The sequence below is a fragment of the Agrilus planipennis genome, unplaced genomic scaffold, assembly GCF_000699045.2.
Source record: "Agrilus planipennis isolate EAB-ADULT unplaced genomic scaffold, Apla_2.0 scaffold124, whole genome shotgun sequence".
Taxonomy (NCBI): Eukaryota; Metazoa; Arthropoda; class Insecta; order Coleoptera; family Buprestidae; genus Agrilus; species Agrilus planipennis.
Window position 1 is genome coordinate 696,406 of NW_020438950.1, and position 24,007 is coordinate 720,412.

The window sequence follows — 24,007 nt, forward strand, 5'->3', positions numbered from 1 at the left end:
ATGCCGCCCAAATTTGACGACGGAGGGGGGGGGGATTTCCCCCAATTTTCGCCCGTCGCCAAGATCGGCCCTGTATATAGCATAAAAAGGAAAGGAAACGAAATAATTTATTTTTTTTTCAATACGTCAGCCAATTCTCGTTATCAGAAATCATCTTTAGTTCCGGAACGCGTTCCTGTCCAAAAAGGAAGTACCGGAACGACGTTCCGGAGCGTTCCGGCTCGACAACACCACTGAATACAGGCATGCGAGTGCCAAAATTCAGGTGAATGGTGGAAATACAGCGAAGTTTGATATATTCGACATATGGAAACATAAGAAAGAGGGATATCGGTGATAAGCAAAGTTAAAATAAGAGCACTTGAGTACAGGCAAAACCGTTTACTACGACATCGTTTAGAACAACATACTGGTTATATTGACCAAAATCATAGGTCCCGGCTTAATTCTGTTAGACCGCCTTATAAAAAACACTGGTTTTTACGACATTGCTTATTACGACATATCCCTTTAAGCGACTACATTTAACTGATATTTTCGGAGAATTGTATTGTAAACATTTGAATAGGTAACAGTATCCACATCTGGTACAGTAAATGACCATTAAGATCGCAAAAATAAACAAAAACGTGTCGAGTTTAGGGTCTAGTGTAATTCTCAGAATATCTGCTACTGAAGCTAAGGAGTTTATTGATGTAGATAACTTTATTGCAATTTGTGCACCAGCTACGGAAGATGATATTGTACAAGAAGTTCAAGAGGAAAATGACGAACAGGAAGAGACTGAAGAACAATTTACAGTGCCAACTTTGAATGATGGTCTCAATGCTGTCAATGTATTACGAAAAATTGTTTTTTATTCTAATGAACAGTTTCATATGCAGGGAAATTATGATGATACATTAATTAAAATTAAACGTGAACTACAAAGTCTGTACGCACGACAGAAGTGTTCCAAACAGACTAAAATTCCAGATTTTATTAATATAGAAAAATGATAATTATATGTACGTAATGTCTTTTTATAATACGTTTTATGTAAAATAAATAAAATGTAGTTTTATTTTATATATGAATATATTAATCACACATTCAATAATAGGTATTAAGTACTTAATAACAACGTCACCGGCTATTACGACTATCGGTTTTTACGACCAAATATGAGTAGTCCCTTCGGTCTCGTTATAACAGATTTTGACTGTATATAAATGACATAGTTATAGCAGCAAAGAGTGTAAAAGAACTAGAGAGGGTGTCGAAAACTTTAGAGGGGTACGTTGAGGAAAACAGATTGATAGTAAATACAAAAAAAGGTAAAAATAATGGTATTTATGAACAGAGGGAATAGGAAGACGTGCGAAAAATGAAATTTCAAAAGTGAGAACATCGAGATAATAAACAAATTTAAATATTCAGGTGTTTCATTCTCAACAAGTAACAGTATGACGAAACATATAGATAGGTTAGTGGGAAAGGCATAGAACAGCCAATGTAACCTGGGGGTGATGAAGAAAGTGGGTAGAGACAGAGAAAAAGATCGCGTTTTTCTTATGAACTCTAATGTCAGAGCTGCCGCTTTGTACAGCGTGGATGTACGGGGCTGGAGTAAAGTTGAAGACTTGGACAATCTAATCAGAGTATTGGAAAATGGAGTGGCGAGAAACACTCCAAGATACATCTGGAGAAACGTATTATAAAATACACAGTTAGAAAAAGAGAGTGCCATACTTTTAAAATGTGCTAAATATGGAGGATGATAGATGACCGAAAATATATCTATTGGAAGAAATGAGAGTAATATTAAACAATAAAGCGTCAAAATTGGGGCAAAATGCGTGGGCCGTGGTAAGCGATAGCATACTCTACGTACAAACATTTATAAAGGGACTTAATGCCAGAATTAAATGGGCCAGAGTATTTAAATAGCATTAGATGTGGACCAGAATAAGGTGCAGTAATATAGGAAGAGCTAATAAAAAAGGATATGAGTGAAGATGCAGATTATGTCAAACGAGAAAGAGAGAAAACACTGGCCCGCCAGTTTTGTTGTAAGAAAGTAATTGTGGTGTAAAGGAAAAGGATAAGAAAGTTCATAAACGGATGTAGGGTAGACAGGCTAGAGGATGAGACGAGAGAGCTATTAGTTGAAATATTGAAAGGGATAGGACAGATTTGGATAGAATGTGCTGGGGTCAGGGACAAAAGAAGATGGTGTAGAAATAAGAAGCTTAGTAGAAGAAAGTAGCATGTAACTACCAGAGCCCTAGCCTAAAGGAAAAGAGGGAAGGAAGGCTTGAACATTGCAGACGCAATAAACATTATTAATACCACCAAAGAATCCCTAATTTCAATAAAGCAACAGGAAAACGTAATTCTGATCTTAATAGGAAGGGCCAAAATTTTTTCTAGAAAAATTAAAATTAATCCAGAACAGGATTTTCAGATATCATCGAAAACAAAGACTTCCAGTAAAAATTGATAACTATGAATCCAGTGCAGCGAGCTTTGACATATGCTTTATAGAAAAAAGTTTTTAAACGTTTAACATAAAATTACAAACTTTTTACAAGATAAACTTGAACACAGTTGGATTCGATATTAACCTATTGTATTAGGTATTTGTTTTATTAATATCAATACTTTAAGAAAAATTTTCGGGTTCGATTCCCGGCGAGACAGTAACAGCAGCGTCAAACAATACCTTATTAACTTAAGGTAATCTGTAGTGGGATGAAATTAAATTGATTTAACATTAATGTTTGATAATTATTTTTGGTAAAACTTCCGTATTTTTCGAAAATGTTTTTCTTGTTGGGAATGGCTTAAAATGACCTAATTATGGAAAACTTAACTATGTGTAAAAGTTTAATCGGAAAAATAAAGTGCAACAGTTGGTTATTCGGTTTCGCCACCACTAAAACAGAATACTTCTCTAGGGGCCTGATGATTTCTTGCTACGAAAGGCTTAAACTGACCTAATTATGAAAAACTTAACTATGTGTAAAAGTTTAATCGGAAAAATAAAGTACAACAGCTGGTTATTCGGTTGCACCACCACTAAAACAGAATACTTCTCTAGAGGCCTGATGGTTACATAGTTTAAGGACAACGTATGTAAAACACCTTTGTAAGGATAAAGTCAATGTGTAAGGAGCAATTTGCAAAAACCCAATAGCACGTAAAGAAATAAAGCATTATTATTATTACTAACTTTGATCTCAATTATTTTGATGGTCAGAAAAGAACTTGTTTTTGATGAAGTACCTATACGTTATCAACGTTTCAATTTTGACTTTTCCATAGACTTATCAATTTTGACAATGACTTAAAATATCAAAATTTACGTTATATAAAACTGCAAAGAGTTACAGGTTCACTCAGAAATGTTTATTAAACAACTTTTCACCCACTTTAGATTAAATTTGACACATCTTAAACATACAAGGTAATACATTATCTAGAAAAAGGCTGAACCAAAAAAAATTGCGAAAAATGAATTGCATATTATTTGACAAGCCAGGAAGGTCAATAACGTATGATACTGCGTTGTGTTTTCCCAACACAGAGTCGACTCCTACCAGTGTGCCATCCCTTTATAAATCTGTTTCTTGTAACACACCACCATTGTTTAACCACCGCAAAGGTAAAGTAATAAAAACCGTAGAATCGTTTCATACTTCGGAAGACGAAGTTACATCTAACGCTACCAAAACTCATATCAAAACTGTGATAGAAAACAAATTAAAGGCTAACAAAGCAACACTTGTGAAAAGGCCTAGAATTTTAGTCAGAAACACTGTTAATAAACGAAACCTCGTTCATCACAATTGTACATGCATAGACTGCTTATGCAAAGGTACTGACTCTGAAAAAGGATTCAATGAAGAAACGAAAAATCATCACCCAAATGATTGTTTATGCGTTTCGTGTTTATGCAAAACCGAAGACAACAAAGAAGCAATTCCGCCAGAACATGGAACAGATTGTTCGTGTGTAGAGTGCCTGTATTTATGGAATGGTGTTAAGAATCAAAACTCTGACGACTCTTTACACCAGTCTGGATTATCAGAAGACTACCACCCAGCAAGCTGCGAATGCCCTTCGTGTTTAACATCTCCTGACTCCCCAATTAAGCTTCCAATAGAATTGTATAAGCATGAGTCAAACTGCGGTTGTGTTAATTGTGTTTTCAATAAAAATCAAGAATCAACCGAAAGCCTATACGAGAAACAAGAAAATATTCAAATCGACAAATCTTCGGTTCATTTGGAAACTGTAAAAAATGTCCCAAAAATAACCAAATCAGCTGGTCAAATGGCAATGGTATTCAGTAGAAACAATAAAGAAATTGCTCAAATACTTGACAAAATTCATAGCGCTTGCAAGGAAGCTGATAATCTCAAAAGATGTAATTCAGTAGAAAAGCAAGAAAACCTCGAGAAAACCTTGGGTAATTTACAAAGAACTTTTGAAAAACTTCAAAATCAATGTAAACATATGAACATTAAAGTAAACTGCTTAAAGAATCAGTTACTTGAAAAGGCAACTTCCGATAATAACAATTGCGGTGATAAAAGTATTTGTGTTGCACTGAGCACCACTGAAACAAACAAATATATATTAAATGATGAATCAGTTCAAGAGGAAATTGTGGATAATCCTGACGAAATGGAGGTAACAGAAGCAAGAAGGATATCTTCAAACAGTTTGTTACTCTTTTGGACACCGGGAAAATTTACCCAAGAACAAATCGGCTACGAAATACTAGCAAACGGTCTGTTAAAATCAAGAGTTTACAGTTCATTTCGAACTTGTGCTGTTCTTCATGATCTCGATTTCAAAAGTAACATTCACATTTCTATTTATGCAGTCTCCATGGAAGGAAGACTTCAACCACCTGCTAGAGCCTTATTTGAAGTAGAATAAATACACGTAATGTATCAAAAATAAGCATCTTGATTAATAAAATATAACTTGTTTACTTCAATAATTACTTAGCCCCTTGTCCCCTCTCACCGCTAGTTAAAAATGCTAGTTAAAAATGCAAACCTTGCTTTTTGCTTAATAAATAGAAGAACCAAATATTCTCAAGCAGCAAGTTGAAAATTGTCAGTTACACTTTTCACTTTCACCCAAAAAAAAAGACCGAGACCACGAAACTTGCCGCATATCTCTAACGAACTTTTACAAGCGACGCACCCAAATAAATTTATCTGTTTCATCTGCTTACCACAGGTGTCGCCACTAACAAGACTGCAAGCTTACCTACATATCTACTGCTACTATCCAAAAGGGCATGTTTGTTTTATCACACGGTATATGTATTTCATTTTTTTAAAAGGTACAATTTAAAAAATATTGCGAGTGTAAATTAGTACTACTAGCAGCACACTAAAAAAAAAAAACGAAACCACACATATGCCAATGAATATCTAAGCTTTCGTAATATATTTTTTTTTGCGTAGATGTTGGGAGCGATGATAGAAAGACCTCTCATTTTAAGATTCAAAAATAAAATTCCACTTCATTGTTTTATTTTAACATTAAAGTGGAAAAATTCTGAAATATTGTCAAAATAATGGATCGAAGAAAAGAATGATGTACGAGAGGGGGGGGGGGATTTCTGAGCAATATAATTATCTACAACTTAAGAATTACTAAATTAAAATCGGTCAACAAATAAAAAAGTTATTGCAAAAAAAAAACGTGAAAACTGGGCGTTTATAGTTATTGTTATAATTGTTTTAAGATCATCAAACTTATTCTTTATAGCAAGAGTTTTCTAAAGCGTGAAGTTCTATTTATCCCACTAGGAGAAAAACCACAAACTTTAACTAATTCTACACTTACCAATTTTTCATAATAAACGGCTTAACAACTCGCATTTTAAAGATGAAAAGTTTAGATAGTATTCTATGAAAATTAATAATCAAATTTTTAAAATAAGCCTTAAAACCGTGAATTAAGAATAAATAAAATTTTAGCCCTTTTTTTCTTATAAAAAATTAGATTATTTTTTTATTTTTGTTGTTAGATATTTGTAATAAAAAACACTAAAAAGTTGCTTAAAATCCCGAATCAAAAAATAAATAAATAAAACCTAAGACAAATATTAGCCAAGAATTAAAAAAGGAGTCCAGGACGACTAGTCACACGACTCACGAGGGAGTCCCTAAAACGCGTCATAAGACACCTAAATTTTGTATATTTTCTGCACGAAAAATTTCGAGTTTTTACAATAATTTTGCAAATAAATGAAAGGTATGTCTGTCCAATTGCAGAAAATTTATGAACATTTAAAAAGTTTGTCGTCACACATTTTACATAACTAAAGTACATTGGTGTATTCACAATGAGTAAAACCAAAGGTGAAACTCAGTAGAGAGGCGTCAAAAATCATTAATTAATAGGGTAATATATAATTTAATTTGAATAAGAAATGAACTTCAACTATACATAAAATATTTTATTATTGTAATTTACATGACCACCTTTTTACAAATTTCCTTAGAATTTTTGTGACCACACTTTGGGCATTCAAATCCTGAATCAGCCTGAAGATTACCCTTAAAAAAAAAGTATTTGTATTTTCACATTAATTCAACGCGTTTGTTGAAATTTTACTATTTCAAAATTTAAAGACTTACTTTCAAACACACATAACAGAAAACATGTGAACAGTCCATGTGATGAGGCAAAATTGGAATTTCCCCACAAAATGCACACTTGGTAGATATTGTAAATTGAACATTAAAATCTTCACCACCACGTTTATCTTTGTGAAAAGTAATAAAGCTCCTAGAAATTCTCATTATCTTATGATAATTAATCAACGGTAAAACACACACCAGCACCTCCTATGAACAGTTATGAAAATAGTAGATATTTACTACTAATAACATTGTTTTCTTTTGCAACTTACTATAAAACCATTCCAAAGCAACTCTCTTGCTAAATACTTAGATCCAAATTGTCTACGTATAACATTTCTTGAGTAAACTTGTTCCAATCCTAATATTCTTTCTACTAATTGGGGATATCTTCCATATTTTATGAATAAACATAAATTAATAAAACTTAAAATTTTAATCACAGAACAAGCATGTTTACTACACTTTATAATAGAACTATTTCTTCCAGTGTCTTCTATTTTATCTCTAACGTAATCTAATGAACTGAGTAATACATACAAACATTTCTTTAATGGAGTTGCATTTGAGTATTTTATCAAAAGCATTTTTTGACCAAATGTGCAATCATGACTGAACAAAGAATAAGACGAAAGTAGCAACTTTACTAAGTGGTTTATTTCATTGTGATAATTAATATGCAGTCCAACCTAAAATTAATGCGTAAAAAAACATAAAAACCAAATACATTAACTCATTTTACAGGTAAATATCGAAGACATGTCTGCATTTGCTTTAGAAAAATGTTGGTGAGTTCGTTGTTCAAGTATACAGCATCTAATTGTGTTACACGAAGTAATTTATTATGAGACATTCTAATCAATAATAAATAAAAACTAAAAAAATAATAAATAATTCATTTCAACCTCTACAATATTAAGGTTAACGATGGTTATGTTTAATGTTTACTTAATCTATTCTGATCTATGGTTGATTTATATTGGTTTTTTAATTTTGAATCAAAGAAATAATAAATATGTTGCTATAGAGATACATATAAGATTGGGATCATAATGCAAATAATGTGTAGGAAGAATTAAATCACATGAACTGAATTTTTTAACCATTTTTGAAATAAAATATTATTAATGTCACAATTAAGTTAAGGTAATTAAACTCTATATTTTGTCTCTCCTACATCTATTGAAATTAAATTTACATGCACATTTACTCTGTAGTAAACGTATAGTTCTTTCTATAGTCCCTAACCCATTATCATAGATAATAGAAATATATCTTATCCATGGTTGACTTAATCTATGGTCATAGACTTCGAGTCGTAGACATAATCTATGGATAATATTGTCAATTATTTTGTTGTTTGTTGTCAATTTGACTTTTTGCAAGAAATATGTCTTCTAAAGTCACTTCAACGATTGATGCAAGAGGAGAATTAGCTGAATTAGTTAAAAGAAAAGCTGAAATTGCTGTAAGCATTTATTACAATTCAGAATATTTAATAATCTCTAGTAGAGCGAGGGTGTGACCAACGCCACATCATTATAGAGGCAACTACAGATCAACATATCTGGAGGTAAATTTAAAATTTCTTTCAGGAAACTCTTGCTAACTTAGAGCGACAAATTTATGCCTTTGAGGGATCATATTTGGAAGACACACAGCTGTATGGCAATATAATTCGAGGATGGGATAGGTACTTATCAAGTAATAAAACAACAAACTCAAAATCTGATAAAAGAAATCGAAAATTTAAAGAAGCTGAAAGGTTATTCTCAAAGTCCTCCATTACGTCTATGGCTGTATGTTTGTTAAAGTGTTTGTCTGGCTAAAATCTAATGTTCACTATTTTTAGGCTGTTAGTGGCATCGTTGACCAAACACAAGAAAAAAGTAAGAGCTCAGTAGATTTAAATGTAGCGTAATTTACATCTTGAAAGCAATAGAAATTTTTATTTTTTCACTCCACTGTCTTGATCAAGGTTGTTTCTATTTTGTTTATGATAAAATAAAAGTATATTTAAATGTTCTTTTCTTGTTTTGCTTGTTTTACAATAGCACTAGAATAAATTATCCTTTTTACCATTTTGCACGTTATCGATTTTGAGTATTCTATATTGTAGCCTAGACATTCAGCATGCTAACACTATTCTTTAATTTATTGAAAGTACAGACCTTTTAGAGTACATAAAGTATTTTGAATGTATGCAGTTTCTTCAATTTAAGTAACTATTGGTTTAAATTTATTGAAAAAGCCTTATGATGAAATACTCTCTAAAATGACCAAAAGAACAATTTTCAGGAAATAACATCTTTCATTGTTGATTCACAAAAAAAAGGTTTAATATGTGTACTGGATGGTTATTAAATTTCTTTTCAATGTATCATTTTTCTTTTATAAAATTTGCCCACATTTTCAGCTGAACGCCCCAGTGATACTGAATCTCAAACAAATGAAGACTCAAGTGATACAAATATGACAGGTCCAACATCAAATCATTTGGACAGTATTAAAATAGCAGGGAAGCACCCCACTAACAGTTCAAGTTTATTTGTTCAAAATGGTACACAGAATCAAAATGGTTTGGATCATCAGCCAAGTCCTAACAGAGACATTGCTGCTAAGCAAAAGAACTTTAGCAATAGTGCAAAGAAAAATAATAACAAGAAAGCTAGACATCGATAATTTTAGTGAAAAAGTGTAAGTGATAATTTTTTTAGAATATATGTACCTAAATTGAGACTGCTGTGACTTAATTAGTTCTGTCTGTTTCTGCTGATAAAAAGAATGCGATACCTGAATTAAAATAACTGAAATAAATATTTTAAATGATACTTTTATTTGATTTTTTTAAAAAGTGTACANGCTATTTCAAAAACTGATAACTTATATGTTTTTATAGATAAAATTATTTGTCATAGTCTAAATTAAACTATCTTCTAGTACTTAACGAAGAGGAGCTCTGTAGATAATTAGCAAATCTAGTCTCTGAAAAAAAGGGGAAAAAACAATTTAATAGTATCGTTTTAGAAACAAGAGACAATTATATTTACTTTAAAATTTTTAAAAATTACAACTTGGTAATCTAAACTTCGCATACTGTTTATAGTTCTAAAATTTAGTACTTAAGTGTAATTGTCCTTGGAAATAAACCAGGAAGATTATTCTCTGAAGTGTCAGTTTTTATGGATTTACATCATTTTAGGAATATGATTTGTAATAATAAATAGCACTTACGTTTGAACACAGTGGGCATTCTTTTGTCTGTACAAATTTTAGTCAAAACATAAAATATTATCATTGTAAAGATCATTGCTGCTGTAGAAAATACAAAAATAAATTCGACATGATGCCTGTATTTACAACAATTTTTACTCCAGAATCCCCTTGTTTGATTCATCTTCAAGAAAATCAGTTACAGTTTAATTTAAAAGCAACTATAAAACTAATAAAAAATCTTTACCATATCTACAATATCCATGCACACTCCAATTTTCTCATTTTCATTACTTATACTTTTATAAAAACTATCCAAATTAGTGTAGACATCCATACAAATGTTACACATATTTGTCTCATTTACATCTTTCCCACCAATGCATCTTTTGAAATCGTCTGAAAGTTCATTAAAATGAACAGTTTCAAGTGATAAATTGGCGGTTAAATTCCCATTGATGCTTTGAAAACATTCTAAAACCATATATAAGTAACTAAACTTATTTTGCTATTTAATCTATGTGCAATAAGTTAATTACCATAACATTTAGCTTGATTCCACAGGTTATAACTGTTCCTGTAAAAAGTATCTACTATTTGTAGTCTATCTAAATTAACATAATTACTTATACACTTATGATCCCCATCAGCTAACTAAATTACTAAAAATTATTAATCTGCAAGAAACTTACATTAAACAATTTTAACATTACCTTAACAATATCCTCATAACTTTCCAAGATTTCTAAGTAACTGTGAACACATTTTTCACATAATTTTATTGGTTTTGAATTTTTCACTGAGCATAAAGTAAAGTTTGCTAAAGCATTTGCTAAATTATCCAAGGACTTTGAACAATTTGCGTTTGGTTCTACTGGCTTCATATCCAAACAACTTGAAATCATATATAAAATAAGAAAATATAAACAATTAAATAAAATATAAATAACTTACTCAACAATCGACGTTGTTAGTCCTAATAAAACAAACAGTAACATTTCACAAAATATTACATTGCTTTCGCTGAACACAGAATAGGTACGTATAACACTTACAAAACTTCTACTATTTTGAACTAGTCAATATAAGCACAAAAGCGTTTATGTAATTGGTAAAATAACACAAAATATGATAAAAATCACATAGGATTAGTATTCTGTATTGTTTTATGTATTCTATTTAATTACGAGGTTAGGTTAATATTGTTCTCCCCCGTTTCAAGGTTACAAACGTCAAAAAAAGTTAAAAGCAAATTTAAATTAGTTATGCAACACACAATACTTGTTGTCAATACAAAAGTTCCCTGACAAAAAAAAACTTTATCAGAAACGTATCCAGCCATATCCAGCATTCTTATTTTGTCTAAGATAAGGATAGGTCATAACGTTGTATATTTTATTTTTCATATAATTCAAAACGCCTTAAGTTCTATGTTAATATTACTGTTACGTACCTACTTAAGAAAAGTAAAGAATATCCCATTCATTGAGAAAAAAATAGCAATTTTGACAAAGTAATGGATATTTATGTATGATTAAATAAAAATGCCACATAGTTTTGCATTGCCCAAAGTGTCTTGGATTATGTGAAATTATGCTTTCAGTTTTAGATTTTACGTTATGTTGAGATAATATTCGGGGTGGTCCAGCACACGTGTCCGAACATTTAATGTATAAGCTTCTCCGTATTAAGCCATAATTATTTTATTTAATAATGTAATAATTATTCATTAAACTTAATTTACAAAGTAACTGAAAAGTTTTGTTCCACTCTCTTTAACAAATCTCAATACTTCCAAGAAATAAAAAGTTGCAAANTTTCATTTCGCAGCAACAAGTAACAACGCTACCGAAAATCAATCAAAAATGAACTTGAAAACGAGCAGTAGTAAAAAATATACCGAACTAACTAACACGAAAGAATGTTAATATTATCGCAGTCTGTTTTTCTTTTTGAAATGAAATTACATCATTCCACCCATTCCTCCCATGCCACCCATTCCGCCGGCGCCACCAGGAAGTGGTGGTTCTTCTTTGGGAATTTCAGTTATTACGGCCTCGGCTGTTGTCAGAAGTGATGCTACACCGGAAGCGTCTGTCACAGCAGTACGTACGACCTATACAATAAAATCAATTAATTCGTGAAGTAATTAAATGGATAGAATGTTCTAAATGCATATTTAACAGTCATCGCATTTGAAACTATAACTGTTTATTTATAACATTTAAATTATACAACATTTTTATTTTGAAATGTTGGATTTATAATGCATAAAGTTGTTATTTAACGACTTACTTTCATACAACTCAAAATCTTGTGAAGCTCTAGCTTCAGTAATGATTAGAGGAATATAGCCATTCCTGGAAAGCAAGTCATCTAATCTGGACACAATTTTTCCTCCTAACATTGTTACAACATTCTAAAAAAGTAAAAATAAAATAAAATATAAGAGTAACCGTATTTTTATGCATGTATTTAGTTTATAAAAACAGTACCTCAACTTCTTCAGCAGTTGTAGATACAAAGGGTTTAGCTGCATACACTTTAAAACCTTTTAGTAAATCGCGTTTAAGAGCAAGACGTGATAATCTTGGCCCTGGTAACCCTGATACATCTTTTACTTCAAAAGGGTCCTAAAAAAAATTAGAGTAGATACAAAAAAAAATCGACTTTCACATTCCCTTAACATCAATGAATTTCTTTATTATTAAGATCTATTGTTATAAAAATCTCTTTATCCTCTATAATTTTTATCATACCTCTGGTACCAAGCATTTCCTTTTTAAACACTCTTCAATCCAGTTAAAACTTAATACCCAAATCCCAGCAGCCACTGCGAAAACGTATTTCATCGTATGGTCTTTCACACACCCTTTTGCATTTGTTGCGACGATCATATGTGTAACAGATTTTGAAAAGGAACCGCTGTAACAAAGTAATTTCTTCGATGCCAAAGAATTAATCGCCATCACCTGTTCCAATGTGAGTCTTGTACAGGAAACGCAAGGTTTCATATTTACAGTAACTTCTTCCACTGGTGTGGAATAACGTGAGCATCCAGGTTGAGGACTTGCGTCCAAATTATCAGGTTTCACATAGTTTAATATACTCTTCTGCGTTGGGGTACATGACTGAGGAGTTAGTACTCGTTGTGGAGGCCTTTTAGATTTCACTATCATAAGAGGAGAAAACTTGGACGATTTTGCAATGTCAATTGGATTTAATGGTCCCGTAGGGAATTCTTTTTGAGGTGGTTTTATAGGCGATAAACTCAAAGGAATTAATGGTTGTTCGAAATCAGATTCTAACATGTTTGGGGTGCTTGTTTCTGGTAATTGCTGATTTCTTTTTAAAGGTGGATTTGGCTCTAAAAGTAGATCAGGTGTAAGGGAAGATATTCCGTATGTAAACTTTTTAATTTCGGATTCATTTGTGTTGGTTTTTGGTTCGTTTAAGTTATTATCATATTTTAAAGTTTCATCATCTGGATTTTCAGCATCTTGGAATCCTGGAGGTGGTGTAAAGGTCATATTTAAGCAATTTATTAGGTCTTCGTCAATTGTTAGAGGCTGCTTAGTTTCTGACAATAACACTTGATCATCAAGAGGAATGTTTCTAAAATTCAAAGTGTATTACATCATACAAATGTTTAGATGTTAGAAAAAATTTCATTAGTGTTGAATAAAAACAGAAAAAAAAACATTAAAAATTATTAAAATGAAATAATCGCTTTACCTATCATTTGAAGATTTCTTGCTCTTTTGTGGTGTACTTTCGACTACATCTACGTCATCAAACATATCATCGCTTTTATGACTGACGATGTCAATATTCTCAAAACTATCGTCAAAATTTTCAATAAAAATATCTTCATTTATCTCTTCTTTTTCCGGCTTTTTAACAAAGTTATTCAATTTAATATCTTGAAGAACAGTTACTTTTTGTTCGCAATTTTGTTGCTTTAGCGATTTGTTTTCAATGTTTTCGTGCAAATCTGCTAATTCAACATTAACATCTTCATCGAAGGATTTCTCAAATTCATTGCTTATTTCTTTAACATAATCATCCAGTTCTTTTCGATCGATTGTTTTATTTGAACTGTTACTGAATTTATTAATGTTTCGATTTAAACTTGCCTTTTCCTCACTGTTACCAAATAACGACAAGGAGAATGGGTTAACATTAGCGTTGATTTCATTTTTTTCACGAACTTCTGAATTTGCCTGGTTACTTTTAACATAACTAAATTCTTGATTAAACTCCTGCATCGTATTTAAACTCAATTTATTCGTTTGTTCTGTTTTCGGAGTGCTTACATTTGGAACAATTTCTTGTGGACGGAGCATTGTGGCTTCTCTTATTATTTTTTCGCATCTTTCAATGATATCTTCAGTTTTAGATAACGGCTTGACACTGGGGGGAGGATCGTCGTACTTTTTCAAGACTTTTTCCAAAAATTCCTAATAAAATTTCAAGTAAATTAGTTCTAAAATATATTAATTATCATATAGACTAAAGATACATTAACTACCATTAGCCAAGTTTGTTTAAAATAAATTTCAAAAAGTGTGTATAATGTTAAAGTAAAGTAACTAATAAATAACATGAAAAAAAAATTATTTTACCTCATAATCGATATTGTCGCTATCGCAGCTTAATATTTCATTTCTATTCAAGATTTGCCTTTCAATGTTGGTTGTATTATCACACTGAGATTCAAATTTGAGGGACAAATCATTATTCAGAAATTTATTGCAGATTTTCTTTGGATGGGCATGGATTTCAGAATCTGAATCACTATCAGACTCAGGTTTACGTATTCGTTTGAATACATTTTTATTTTCAACTTCCATATTGTTAAATACCTGATTTAGAGCTCGTCTACTTGATGACGAGTTTTTTTGAGACATTACAGAAATAACCAAACATTTTTGAGACTCAGCAGAAGAAAGAGGAAATTGTGATGTGCCTTCCTTGTACATCTGGTTTAAAGATGCAGCTTTCTCAACCTGACTACCTTTTTTATTAGCATCCTTATCAAGATTTGAAGTCAAAACTTTGGAGTTTTGGGAGCTAGATCCTTTGTTAATTTTTTGAGACTTGAAAACAAACTTATTTAATGGTTGACTCACCTTTATTTGGTTTTGATTTAAAATGTCCTGAGTTTCAAAATTAATATTATCTAAGCTTTCTGTAAATTGGTAGCCGTTATTATTGTTGTCATTACTTAACGTTCGTTTAAATTCACTCGGGGGTGACACTGGCTTCATATCTTTCATATTACACTTTGTACAATGTGGTAAACATTCAGTTTGGATTTCTACGTGAATTTTGGCTGGAGTTTTAAAACTTTCGTTTGAAGAAATGTAAAATCCATTCATAGGATCGGTTTGGGTAAACACGTTCTCCAAATTTATTATTGTTTGGGCAGATGAATTGCAAAATTCCAAGATATTAGTTTGAGTATGAACATCTTTTAAATTTTTTTTAGACTGCCATTCATTTTGTCGTTCCACTTTTTCTACAAGGAATTTCATAGCTGTTAATATTGGTTCAAAAATGTCTATGTTAACATTAGACTGCGACTGTTTCTGAAATTTTATTTCATTAAAAAGTTTTTTTACTAAACTATTCAAATTCTCATTAAGTTCAGACTCGTTTAAATTCTTAAAGTTCTCTAGAAAGACCTGGGTTGGCTTAAAAATTTCTTCCTCGTTCTCTTTTTCATTACAAGCACTGCAATCTGTTTCTAATTCAGCTAAACTTTTAAAGCCTTTAAATTCTTCTTGTTCTACAACTTTATGAATCTCTATCAAATCAATGCACTTAATATTGATGTCATTTTTATCTTGAACATCTCCTTGTTCAATTATAACAGGTTTACTTGAATAATTCAATTTCTTTTTAATATCATCAGACTTACTTATTGTAATATTTTTTTTGCTCTTTATATTTTCAACTGATCTTAAAACACAATTGGTGTTATTAATAGGTTTTAAATTCTGTTTTTTTGAGTTATTTGTTAAATTATTACAATAATTGTCTGTGACTTCATTTGGATTTTTATTCTCATCATACTCAGTTAATTTCTCAATAAAATAAGTCTCAATTGCATCTAAATCGTACGTTTTATTTGAAGAATATTTATTAGCTTCTTCTTCATTTTTTTTATTTTTTTCTACAACATTTGCTTCATTAATAATTGGTTTTTTAAAATTCGTGTCCGTTTCCTGTAAGTGTTTATAATCAATTGTAATATCATTAGCCGTATGCTGTAACACATTTCCTTTTCTCTCTTTATTTGATTCTGATATAATTGGATTGCACTGACTAACGTTAAGTTTCTTCATTTTTCTTCCTCTTTTACCAATCGATTTCAATCTATCCCACTGTGACTTCTGAGATACAGAAGTGTTGGGATCTTTTTTGGATTTATTTAATTTTTGTCTTCCCCTCTTAGGGGTATTGTTTTCGATATCTCTGAGGCATTGCTCTTCTAATAAACTCCAGTGCTTCTTACTATTTTCATTATCACGACATTCGCTTTCGCTATCAACTGTTTCTATTATCATATTATCATAATCCTGGCTTTCACAAGCTATACTATGCCTCTTTAATCTGTGCTTAGGATAAACCTTTCTTATAACGCAACGATCCAGAGAGGCAGCCCTTTTATTTTTTAAGTTTTTTTTATTGTTCTTTGTATGTAAGTTTTGAGTGGCTACATGCTTCATACTTTTATTAACTTTTGGTTTACCTTTCTTATGCACCTGAGAAATTGAGGGCATATCAAAGGAATTAACCAAACTAGATTCACTGTTCTGATCCTCATTTTGAGTCTGAGTCAATGTTATATTGTCAAACTTATTTCTGGTGTCACTGAGCCAATGAAGTATTCGAGTTTTATTTGTGTTGTCTTGAAATTCGACGACTTTATCTACATAGACATGATTTCTATCTGTTTTTGATTTAGCACTATATGTTTTTATTACTTTACTTTTAAAAGTTGAATGAGGTAAAATGTTGGAAGATTCTAAAAGTAAATCAAATGGGTCCTTTTTAGGTGTCACTTTCTCTTTTTCAGAAACGTTCGTACTATGTGATATTTTTTTCGAAGGCTTCCTCTGGCATTTTCTAGAAGGACTTTTAGTCTCTTTTTGTTCCAATTTTGTCACTTTTTTAGTATTCACATCAATAGTTGTGATTAATTTTGACTTCTTTGGTGTATGTTTTGAGGGGGTAACTGTTCTCTTGGACATCCCAATAAAACTCTTTCTTTTTCTTGAATTTGGTGTGTATGATAATTTTAAGTTTTGTTGTATCTGTTCTTCAGATACTTCAAAAACTAAAACAAAAATAATAATTTATTTATTTGAAATACAAATTAGACTTGAATATATTTTGTTCTTTCTAAATATGTATAATGAATAATGATAATTAAAGAGCACACTGAAATATATAAAACTCTTTGAATCAATTTTTAAAAAAAAAAGGCCAGCATTAATATAAGAATCTTTATGTATTATTTTACTCACCATTGCAATTTGTTATATTACTTAAAATATCACCAACTTTTTCTACATATTCTGCCACTTTATGACCTTTGTTATGCTGTCGTTTTTTACGCCTTTGTAGAACGCTACGACACACTGGGCACAAACAATTTTTTCCTTTTGTTGTACCTGCTTCATATTTCTTAAAACATTCGCTGCAAAATATATGGGAACATCCTACTTGCAGGGGCTCCTTTACTGTTTCTAGACTGTGCATGTAAGAGTAGTAGTTTAAAATTCGTTATTTTTAATTATGAATATGAATTTTCACTCACCAAATTGAACATTTTACCGTTTCTCTTATTTTTTGAAGTTCTTTTACAATTTTAATAATTTTCACATTTGCCAGATTAGACATTTTATAACAAATAGTTATTTTAATAACTTTATAACAAATCCTTTATAAGTTCAGAATTCTCTTAAAACTTGATCACTGTTTTTTAAGGTATTTAATTATTATAAATTCAACGTATATAAAAGAGATGAAAAGTAAATAATTTCTCACAACTAACCTAACTCATTATTTGAAATTTCGTTGGTGTATGTTTTTTTTCCCACAATATTTGTTACTGGTCCATTTAATCTACTACACAGCAAGTGAACTATTTGGACTAAATTATTTTATAAAATAGGAAATTTTATATTACTTTTTCTAAAGAACAAACTTTTAATTTATTTTAAATACGCAAATGCTGAATTTTTATGAGTTTTTTATATTAAAAATAATTTAGATTTCATGGTGGTTCCAAATTAACGAAAAAAAGNGTTACGTATTCCGAGAACATCAACAACTATATAAAAACAATAAAATAATAGTGTTTTAATGAATTAATTAAAAAAATGCATAATCTTTTTTTAACAGAAATCAGATTGTAGAAATTAACACAAAGTAGGTGTACGTATTTGATTAATTGGTAATCATATTATATTGTCTTTTTTAAACAAGACAAATAAACGAATTTCAACAATTGAATTTTATACAGTACATACGTTCTGATTATTTATAAATATTACACGACAAGTTTACTTAAAAAACATCAGATATTACATACATATTTAATTATAAACCACAACTAAAAAAATGCAGTATGATGTCCCTCAGATCACGTACACGATAGACCCAGCTCAGGGAGTCCAAGTGAATAAATCGGTCCCGAGCCGAACCAATATATTTAATTCACTACAATCATTCACAAGAACACTAGATGATATCTACCAATACAATTAATTATTCTTTTCATTTCTCTCGACTCGTTTTTAAAAATTCAATGAAAAATTGAAATAAGTAAAAAATTCGAAGGTTTCTTCTCTCCTAAAAAAATGAAAGGAAAAACGAGAAGAGAAATATGAAACATTTAAACGCATTTCATTTCGCAGCAACAAGTAACAACGCTACCGAAAATCAATCAAAAATGAACTTGAAAACGAGCAGTAGTAAAAAATATACCGAACTAACTAACACGAAAGAATGTTAATATTATCGCAGTCTGTTTTTCTTTTTGAAATGAAATTACATCATTCCACCCATTCCTCCCATGCCACCCATTCCGCCGGCGCCACCAGGAAGTGGTGGTTCTTCTTTGGGAATTTCAGTTATTACGGCCTCGGCTGTTGTCAGAAGTGATGCTACACCGGAAGCGTCTGTCACAGCAGTACGTACGACCTATACAATAAAATCAATTAATTCGTGAAGTAATTAAATGGATAGAATGTACTAAATGCATATTTAACAGTCATCGCATTTGAAACTATAACTGTTTATTTATAACATTTAAATTATACAATTTTGCACAATTCCGACACCCAAAAAACTAGAAAGAACATTTTCTGAGCTCTAATATGTGCCATTATAAATATTTTCATATTATTATTCCTATTAAGTATTACATAATAAAATTAAGTAACAGTTTTGAAAAAAAAAAACAACAAGATCATTCTTTTCTTTTGTTGGTGAAGCATTTTAGTGTAAAAAGGATAATATTACTTTAAATGAAATTGTATAAAACAGTTAACACTTTGTAATGAACCTTCACATGGAAACAGCGTTCTATTTAGATTAAATATTATAAAATTCAGATAATTGGTAGGATACACACTATAATTAAAACACATAAAACAGCTAAATAAATTTTTGACCACTTACTTTTGTTGGATCTATGATGCCTCTTTCAAACATATTAACATATTCGTCGTTGAGCGCGTCGTAACCGTAATCACCAGAGTTCTGTTCCACTTTGGCGACAACTAAAGACCCATCTTTACCCGCATTCTTTGCAATCGTCATGCATGGGACACGTAAAGCTTTTCTCACGATTTCAATACCTGAAAACAGAAATAAACACATTTTATACACAATATAAAATAAAAAAACAGTTTGCTCTTATCAAATACGTTGTTAGGTACAACTTCAAAATATTATTAACAATATTTTTTGCTGAACTATATCAAGCAGCAATTTTATACTATATCAACGCCTCTCTATCTGCATTGCTTATTTTGATTTTTCGACCAACAAAAATAGGAAATATGGTAGAAAACTATTTTTCACAAGTTCTTGGCATAAATAAGAAAGAATACGGTTTAAAATTAGAAAACAAAACGCTGACACTGAAGCACACCCCAATTCACAATTGTATCCCCTTGAACTTCTAAATTTACACCAACCCATTATGGGCTCCTTTCTTACAATTTTATACCACGTGAAAACCTTAAAAAAATAATTGAAACCTACCAATCGTTTGGTCTTGATTTGATGGTTTCAGTTGTTCTAGAGCAGAGATGCAACGTAGGAGAGCGGTGCCACCCCCGGGAACAATACCTTCAGCTACCGCAGCCCGCGTAGCATTCAATGCATCGTTAACGCGGTCTTTTTTCTCGTTAACCTCCACCTCACTACTTCCGCCAACTTTCAACACCGCAACGCCTGCAGACAAACGAGCCAAACGTTCTTGTAACTTCTCCTTCTCATATTCAGATGTAGTGGTTTCAATTTGATCACGAATTTGATCTGCACGTTTATCTACCTCTTCTTTTTTACCCTAAAAGAAAATAACTGAATCAAGTTTTCAATCAAAACTATTAATGAGGAAACTAGTATTATTAATAAATGATATTCTTAATGATCCAAAACTAGCAATAGAATCACTAAATTATTAATAAATTAATTTACCTTTCCTTTGAGAAGAAGTGTATCATCTTTTGTAATTAATACTTCTCCTACTTGCCCCAAATCAGCAAGTTGAACATCTTCTAGTTTGACTACGTTTGCTTCATCTCCAAACACAATACCCCCAGTTGCAATAGCCATATCGACCAATGTGGCTTTACGGTTGTCTCCAAACCCTGGAGCCTTTACTGCAGCCACTTGAAGTCCAATACGCAATCTAAATTATAAACAGAAAAACATTAAAATTTCAATAGATGGTAGTCTTAAATGATTGCACTGCAAATCTCACAGAATCTTTTAAAATTATTGTCTTCAAATTTCTAATTTATTTTAAAATATTGTTAGTTAAGTCTAAGGNACATTATACTCCTGATAAGATTATAATTTAAAACAAAAAGGGTAAATATTCATTTAAAGCTTTAATGCAGTTATTTATATATTAAAAGGCTTTTACTATTGGAACTGATTTATCCACAAAATGTTTTGGAGGAAATTATGCTACATAGTTACAAGTTTAGAAAATATTAAATGAATTGTAGTAAAAAAATATGCTTGTATGGTTGAAATACTAAACAGCAGGAATATTGGAATTTTAGTTTCTGTTAAGCAGTAATTTTTACTTACCTGTTAACCACCAGTGTAGACAAAGCTTCACCATCAATATCTTCTGCAATTATTATAAGAGGTTTTCTCTGTGCATTTGCTAATTCCAAAACAGGTACAATAGACTGAACTGAAGAAATCTTCTTTTCACTAAACAAAATAAGGGCATCCTGATATTCTACTTTGGCTCCTGCAACAAACCAAAAGGAAATTCATATTAGTATTAGTAATTTTAGATGTAAACAGTGTAATGAAAGTGCATGATCAAAGCATACCTTTTGTAGTATTAACAAAGTAGGGAGAGACATAACCACGATCAAATTTCATCCCTTCAATGACCTCCAATTCATCATTCAAAGTCTTGCCATCTTTTACAGTGATGACACCATCTTTGCCCACACGTTTCATAGCATCTGAGATTAAGTCACCAATCTTCTTGTCACCATTTGCCGAGATTGTTGCCACCTGAGCAACTTCCTCTGGTGTTGTAACAGGTCGGGATAACTGCTTTAAAGTAGCAGTAATCTGCTCGACAGCTATCATTATCCCTAAAACAATCACCAAAACAAAATTAATTACAATAAGCCTACTTTAAGAGCTCCTATATTACCTTTACGAATTTCTACTGGGTTGGCACCTTTTCCAAGGTTTTCAAATCCTTCCTTGGCAATTGATCTTGCTAAAACTGTAGCTGTTGTAGTACCATCTCCTGCCTCTTCATTTGTATTATTGGCTACATCTTGAACCAAACGTGCTCCAATATTTTGGAATTTATCTTTCAATTCAACCCCCTTGGCAACTGTTACTCCATCCTTAGTTATTTTCGGTGATCCCCATGATTGTTCAATAATAACATTCCTTCCCTAAAATTATTTATTTGGAAATTATTAAAATGAAAATAGGAAAAATATCTGTATTTCAGCTTTTTTAAAAACAAATTGTGAAATTACTAACCTTTGGCCCCATTGTAACAGCTACAGCATCAGCAAGAATGTCGACCCCTTGCAACATGAGGGCTCTAACTTCCGGTCCGAAGCGAACATCTTTTGCGTACCAACGTTGTAACTGCATCAACTGCTTAGCTTGTTGTCTTGCGACTCCATTAAGATGAACCGGTAAGCGATACATACTAAAAAAATATATTAATTTCCAATCTTAATATTAAAACTTCCTGTCAAATAATCGTTTTTAAAAATGTAACAACAAATTACATAAAAAAAATTCAAAGCATACTATACTTTCTCGTCTTTTTTTTAACATAACCTATCAGTCTTAATTATGAGTACGATTGAATATTTTTGGTTTAAACTACACCCTATACCTAAATTATTGATAAATACAACTGCATAGTCATTGACTAATTACTAAATAATATAAAACATCGTGAAAATACTTTCGTTAGATGAGCACGTGTCAGTTAAAAGAAAATTCCTAAAAGTTGCAGTTTCATTGTCAGCCCCACATTACAAATACTAACAACTACTTAATTCATTTGAATCTACAACTACTTTGTTGACTTACTTGTTTTATATAATATTATCCAATATTTTAAAAGTAAAACAAAATGCCGGCTATACAACCGTGCCGCACAGCAGAACGAGTCTGGAATGTTCTATTTTACAATGATTTTCCATTGAGCATTAATGAAAAACTTCTCTATGATGAAACAGGACGAAACTTATGGGAAATTGAGAGAAACTCAATGATCTGAGATGAACCGATTAAACTACTAGTCCTTAGAGGGCGTCCTATATTCTTTAAATTGTGAATTTTATGTAGTGTAATACTCAAAAAGGACTAGAGGATCCAAATTGAAATTAGGTAAGTATTTAGTAGAAATAAATTATTTAAAAGTTTCATTTTTTATAAATAATAAAATATTAGTTAAAACAACTTTATTGAGACACTAGTATGGAATACATATTTAAATATCATTTGTACAACATTCTTCGTACTTATAAAATTAAAAACTAAGATAACTATCCACTGATATTATTGACAGTGTAGTTTTTTAAGTACCGAGCCCAGTTTTACGAATTTTATACAACATTCGTCTGAATATAACAAAATAAAACTTACATATACATAAAAGAAATACTTTCCTATTATTACAAAGTATAAAGTGTCTTAAGTATCGACTATTCTGTCAGTTAACAAACGTACTTAAATTATTTATTTGTTAACTTTACAATATAATTCTAATAATGTAACTTATTACTATTAATACGAGAGTCATTTAAATACAAAAATCTCTCAGATCTAAATGTTAATTGGACGGATTGTTGGACGCTTATTCAAGAGATTCTTAAAAAATCTCCCAAAAAAAAGAAACAAAAAACAAAACAGAAAACAAAAGAATACAAACTAATCAGACATGTACTTATTCTTATTACCTAATTAAAATTAAAATGATGCAATGTATACCTAATGTGATAAAACCTATGTATTATGATGGTCCCCTTTAAATTAGCGTTTCCATCACACACTGTTGAAATGACGTTACTTGATATTGGAAAATATTAAACAGGAAGATTACAAATATAAATGTTTTAATTTTTTGAAGACCACCCTGTATATTTTCATCATATTCAACTATAGAATAGTTGGAAAAAGTGTATAATGAAGTATTATTGCTTAATACACGTAGTTAATATATTTATATGTACAAATGCATGATTGTTAATTAAATTTTTATGAACACTTAAAATTAATACAAAATATGTTTTAATTTATGTTTTATAAGACTGAACTTTTGTCATAAATTTATTTTTTTATTTTTTTAATGCTGAATGTTTTATGGTCTTATAAGTAAATAATAT

General features: G+C 30.8%; 5 protein-coding genes across 6 annotated transcripts; 1 reads left to right on the top strand and 4 right to left on the bottom strand.

Moving 5' to 3' along the window:
- Positions 1 to 6,454: 6,454 nt before the first annotated feature.
- Positions 6,455 to 7,609, bottom strand: LOC108735001 (peroxisome biogenesis factor 2). Its single transcript, XM_018466782.1, has 4 exons — positions 7,396 to 7,609; positions 6,926 to 7,342; positions 6,651 to 6,860; positions 6,455 to 6,569 (listed from the first exon to the last, which is right to left on the bottom strand). Exons 1-4 carry the CDS (start codon positions 7,504 to 7,506, stop codon positions 6,483 to 6,485), a joined length of 825 nt encoding a protein of 274 aa, XP_018322284.1. The 5' UTR covers positions 7,507 to 7,609; the 3' UTR covers positions 6,455 to 6,482.
- A 367-nt stretch (positions 7,610 to 7,976) lies between these two features.
- On the top strand, positions 7,977 to 9,484 carry LOC108735000 (chromatin modification-related protein MEAF6). The gene is made up of 4 exons (XM_018466781.2): positions 7,977 to 8,121; positions 8,249 to 8,452; positions 8,506 to 8,542; positions 9,070 to 9,484. Exons 1-4 carry the CDS (start codon positions 8,044 to 8,046, stop codon positions 9,333 to 9,335), a joined length of 585 nt encoding a protein of 194 aa, XP_018322283.1. The 5' UTR covers positions 7,977 to 8,043; the 3' UTR covers positions 9,336 to 9,484.
- A 65-nt stretch (positions 9,485 to 9,549) lies between these two features.
- On the bottom strand, positions 9,550 to 11,073 carry LOC108735003 (osteopetrosis-associated transmembrane protein 1). The gene is made up of 6 exons (XM_025974779.1): positions 10,821 to 11,073; positions 10,580 to 10,760; positions 10,406 to 10,520; positions 10,114 to 10,340; positions 9,888 to 10,050; positions 9,550 to 9,638 (listed from the first exon to the last, which is right to left on the bottom strand). The coding sequence occupies exons 1-6, from the start codon at positions 10,862 to 10,864 to the stop codon at positions 9,583 to 9,585; spliced, it is 786 nt and encodes a 261-aa protein (XP_025830564.1). The 5' UTR covers positions 10,865 to 11,073; the 3' UTR covers positions 9,550 to 9,582.
- A 1,035-nt stretch (positions 11,074 to 12,108) lies between these two features.
- On the bottom strand, positions 12,109 to 17,980 carry LOC112904563 (putative leucine-rich repeat-containing protein DDB_G0290503). The gene is made up of 7 exons (XM_025974803.1): positions 17,695 to 17,980; positions 17,402 to 17,628; positions 14,492 to 17,211; positions 13,602 to 14,326; positions 12,626 to 13,481; positions 12,362 to 12,499; positions 12,109 to 12,285 (listed from the first exon to the last, which is right to left on the bottom strand). The coding sequence occupies exons 1-7, from the start codon at positions 17,775 to 17,777 to the stop codon at positions 12,109 to 12,111; spliced, it is 4,926 nt and encodes a 1,641-aa protein (XP_025830588.1). The 5' UTR covers positions 17,778 to 17,980.
- Positions 17,981 to 18,455: 475 nt separating this feature from the next.
- Positions 18,456 to 22,819, bottom strand: LOC108735030 (heat shock protein 60A). Of its 2 annotated transcripts, none has more exons than XM_018466817.2 (9): positions 22,582 to 22,598; positions 22,143 to 22,317; positions 21,799 to 22,051; positions 21,464 to 21,736; positions 21,210 to 21,378; positions 20,589 to 20,802; positions 20,151 to 20,457; positions 19,563 to 19,741; positions 18,456 to 19,082 (listed from the first exon to the last, which is right to left on the bottom strand). In XM_018466817.2, the coding sequence occupies exons 2-9, from the start codon at positions 22,314 to 22,316 to the stop codon at positions 18,930 to 18,932; spliced, it is 1,722 nt and encodes a 573-aa protein (XP_018322319.1). In that variant the 5' UTR covers position 22,317; positions 22,582 to 22,598; the 3' UTR covers positions 18,456 to 18,929. The 2 variants fall into 2 exon arrangements, with proteins under 2 accessions (XP_018322319.1, XP_018322318.1); XM_018466816.2 differs by lacking the exon at positions 22,582 to 22,598 and adding an exon at positions 22,710 to 22,819 and having other exon boundaries at positions 18,457 to 19,082.
- Positions 22,820 to 24,007: the final 1,188 nt, after the last annotated feature.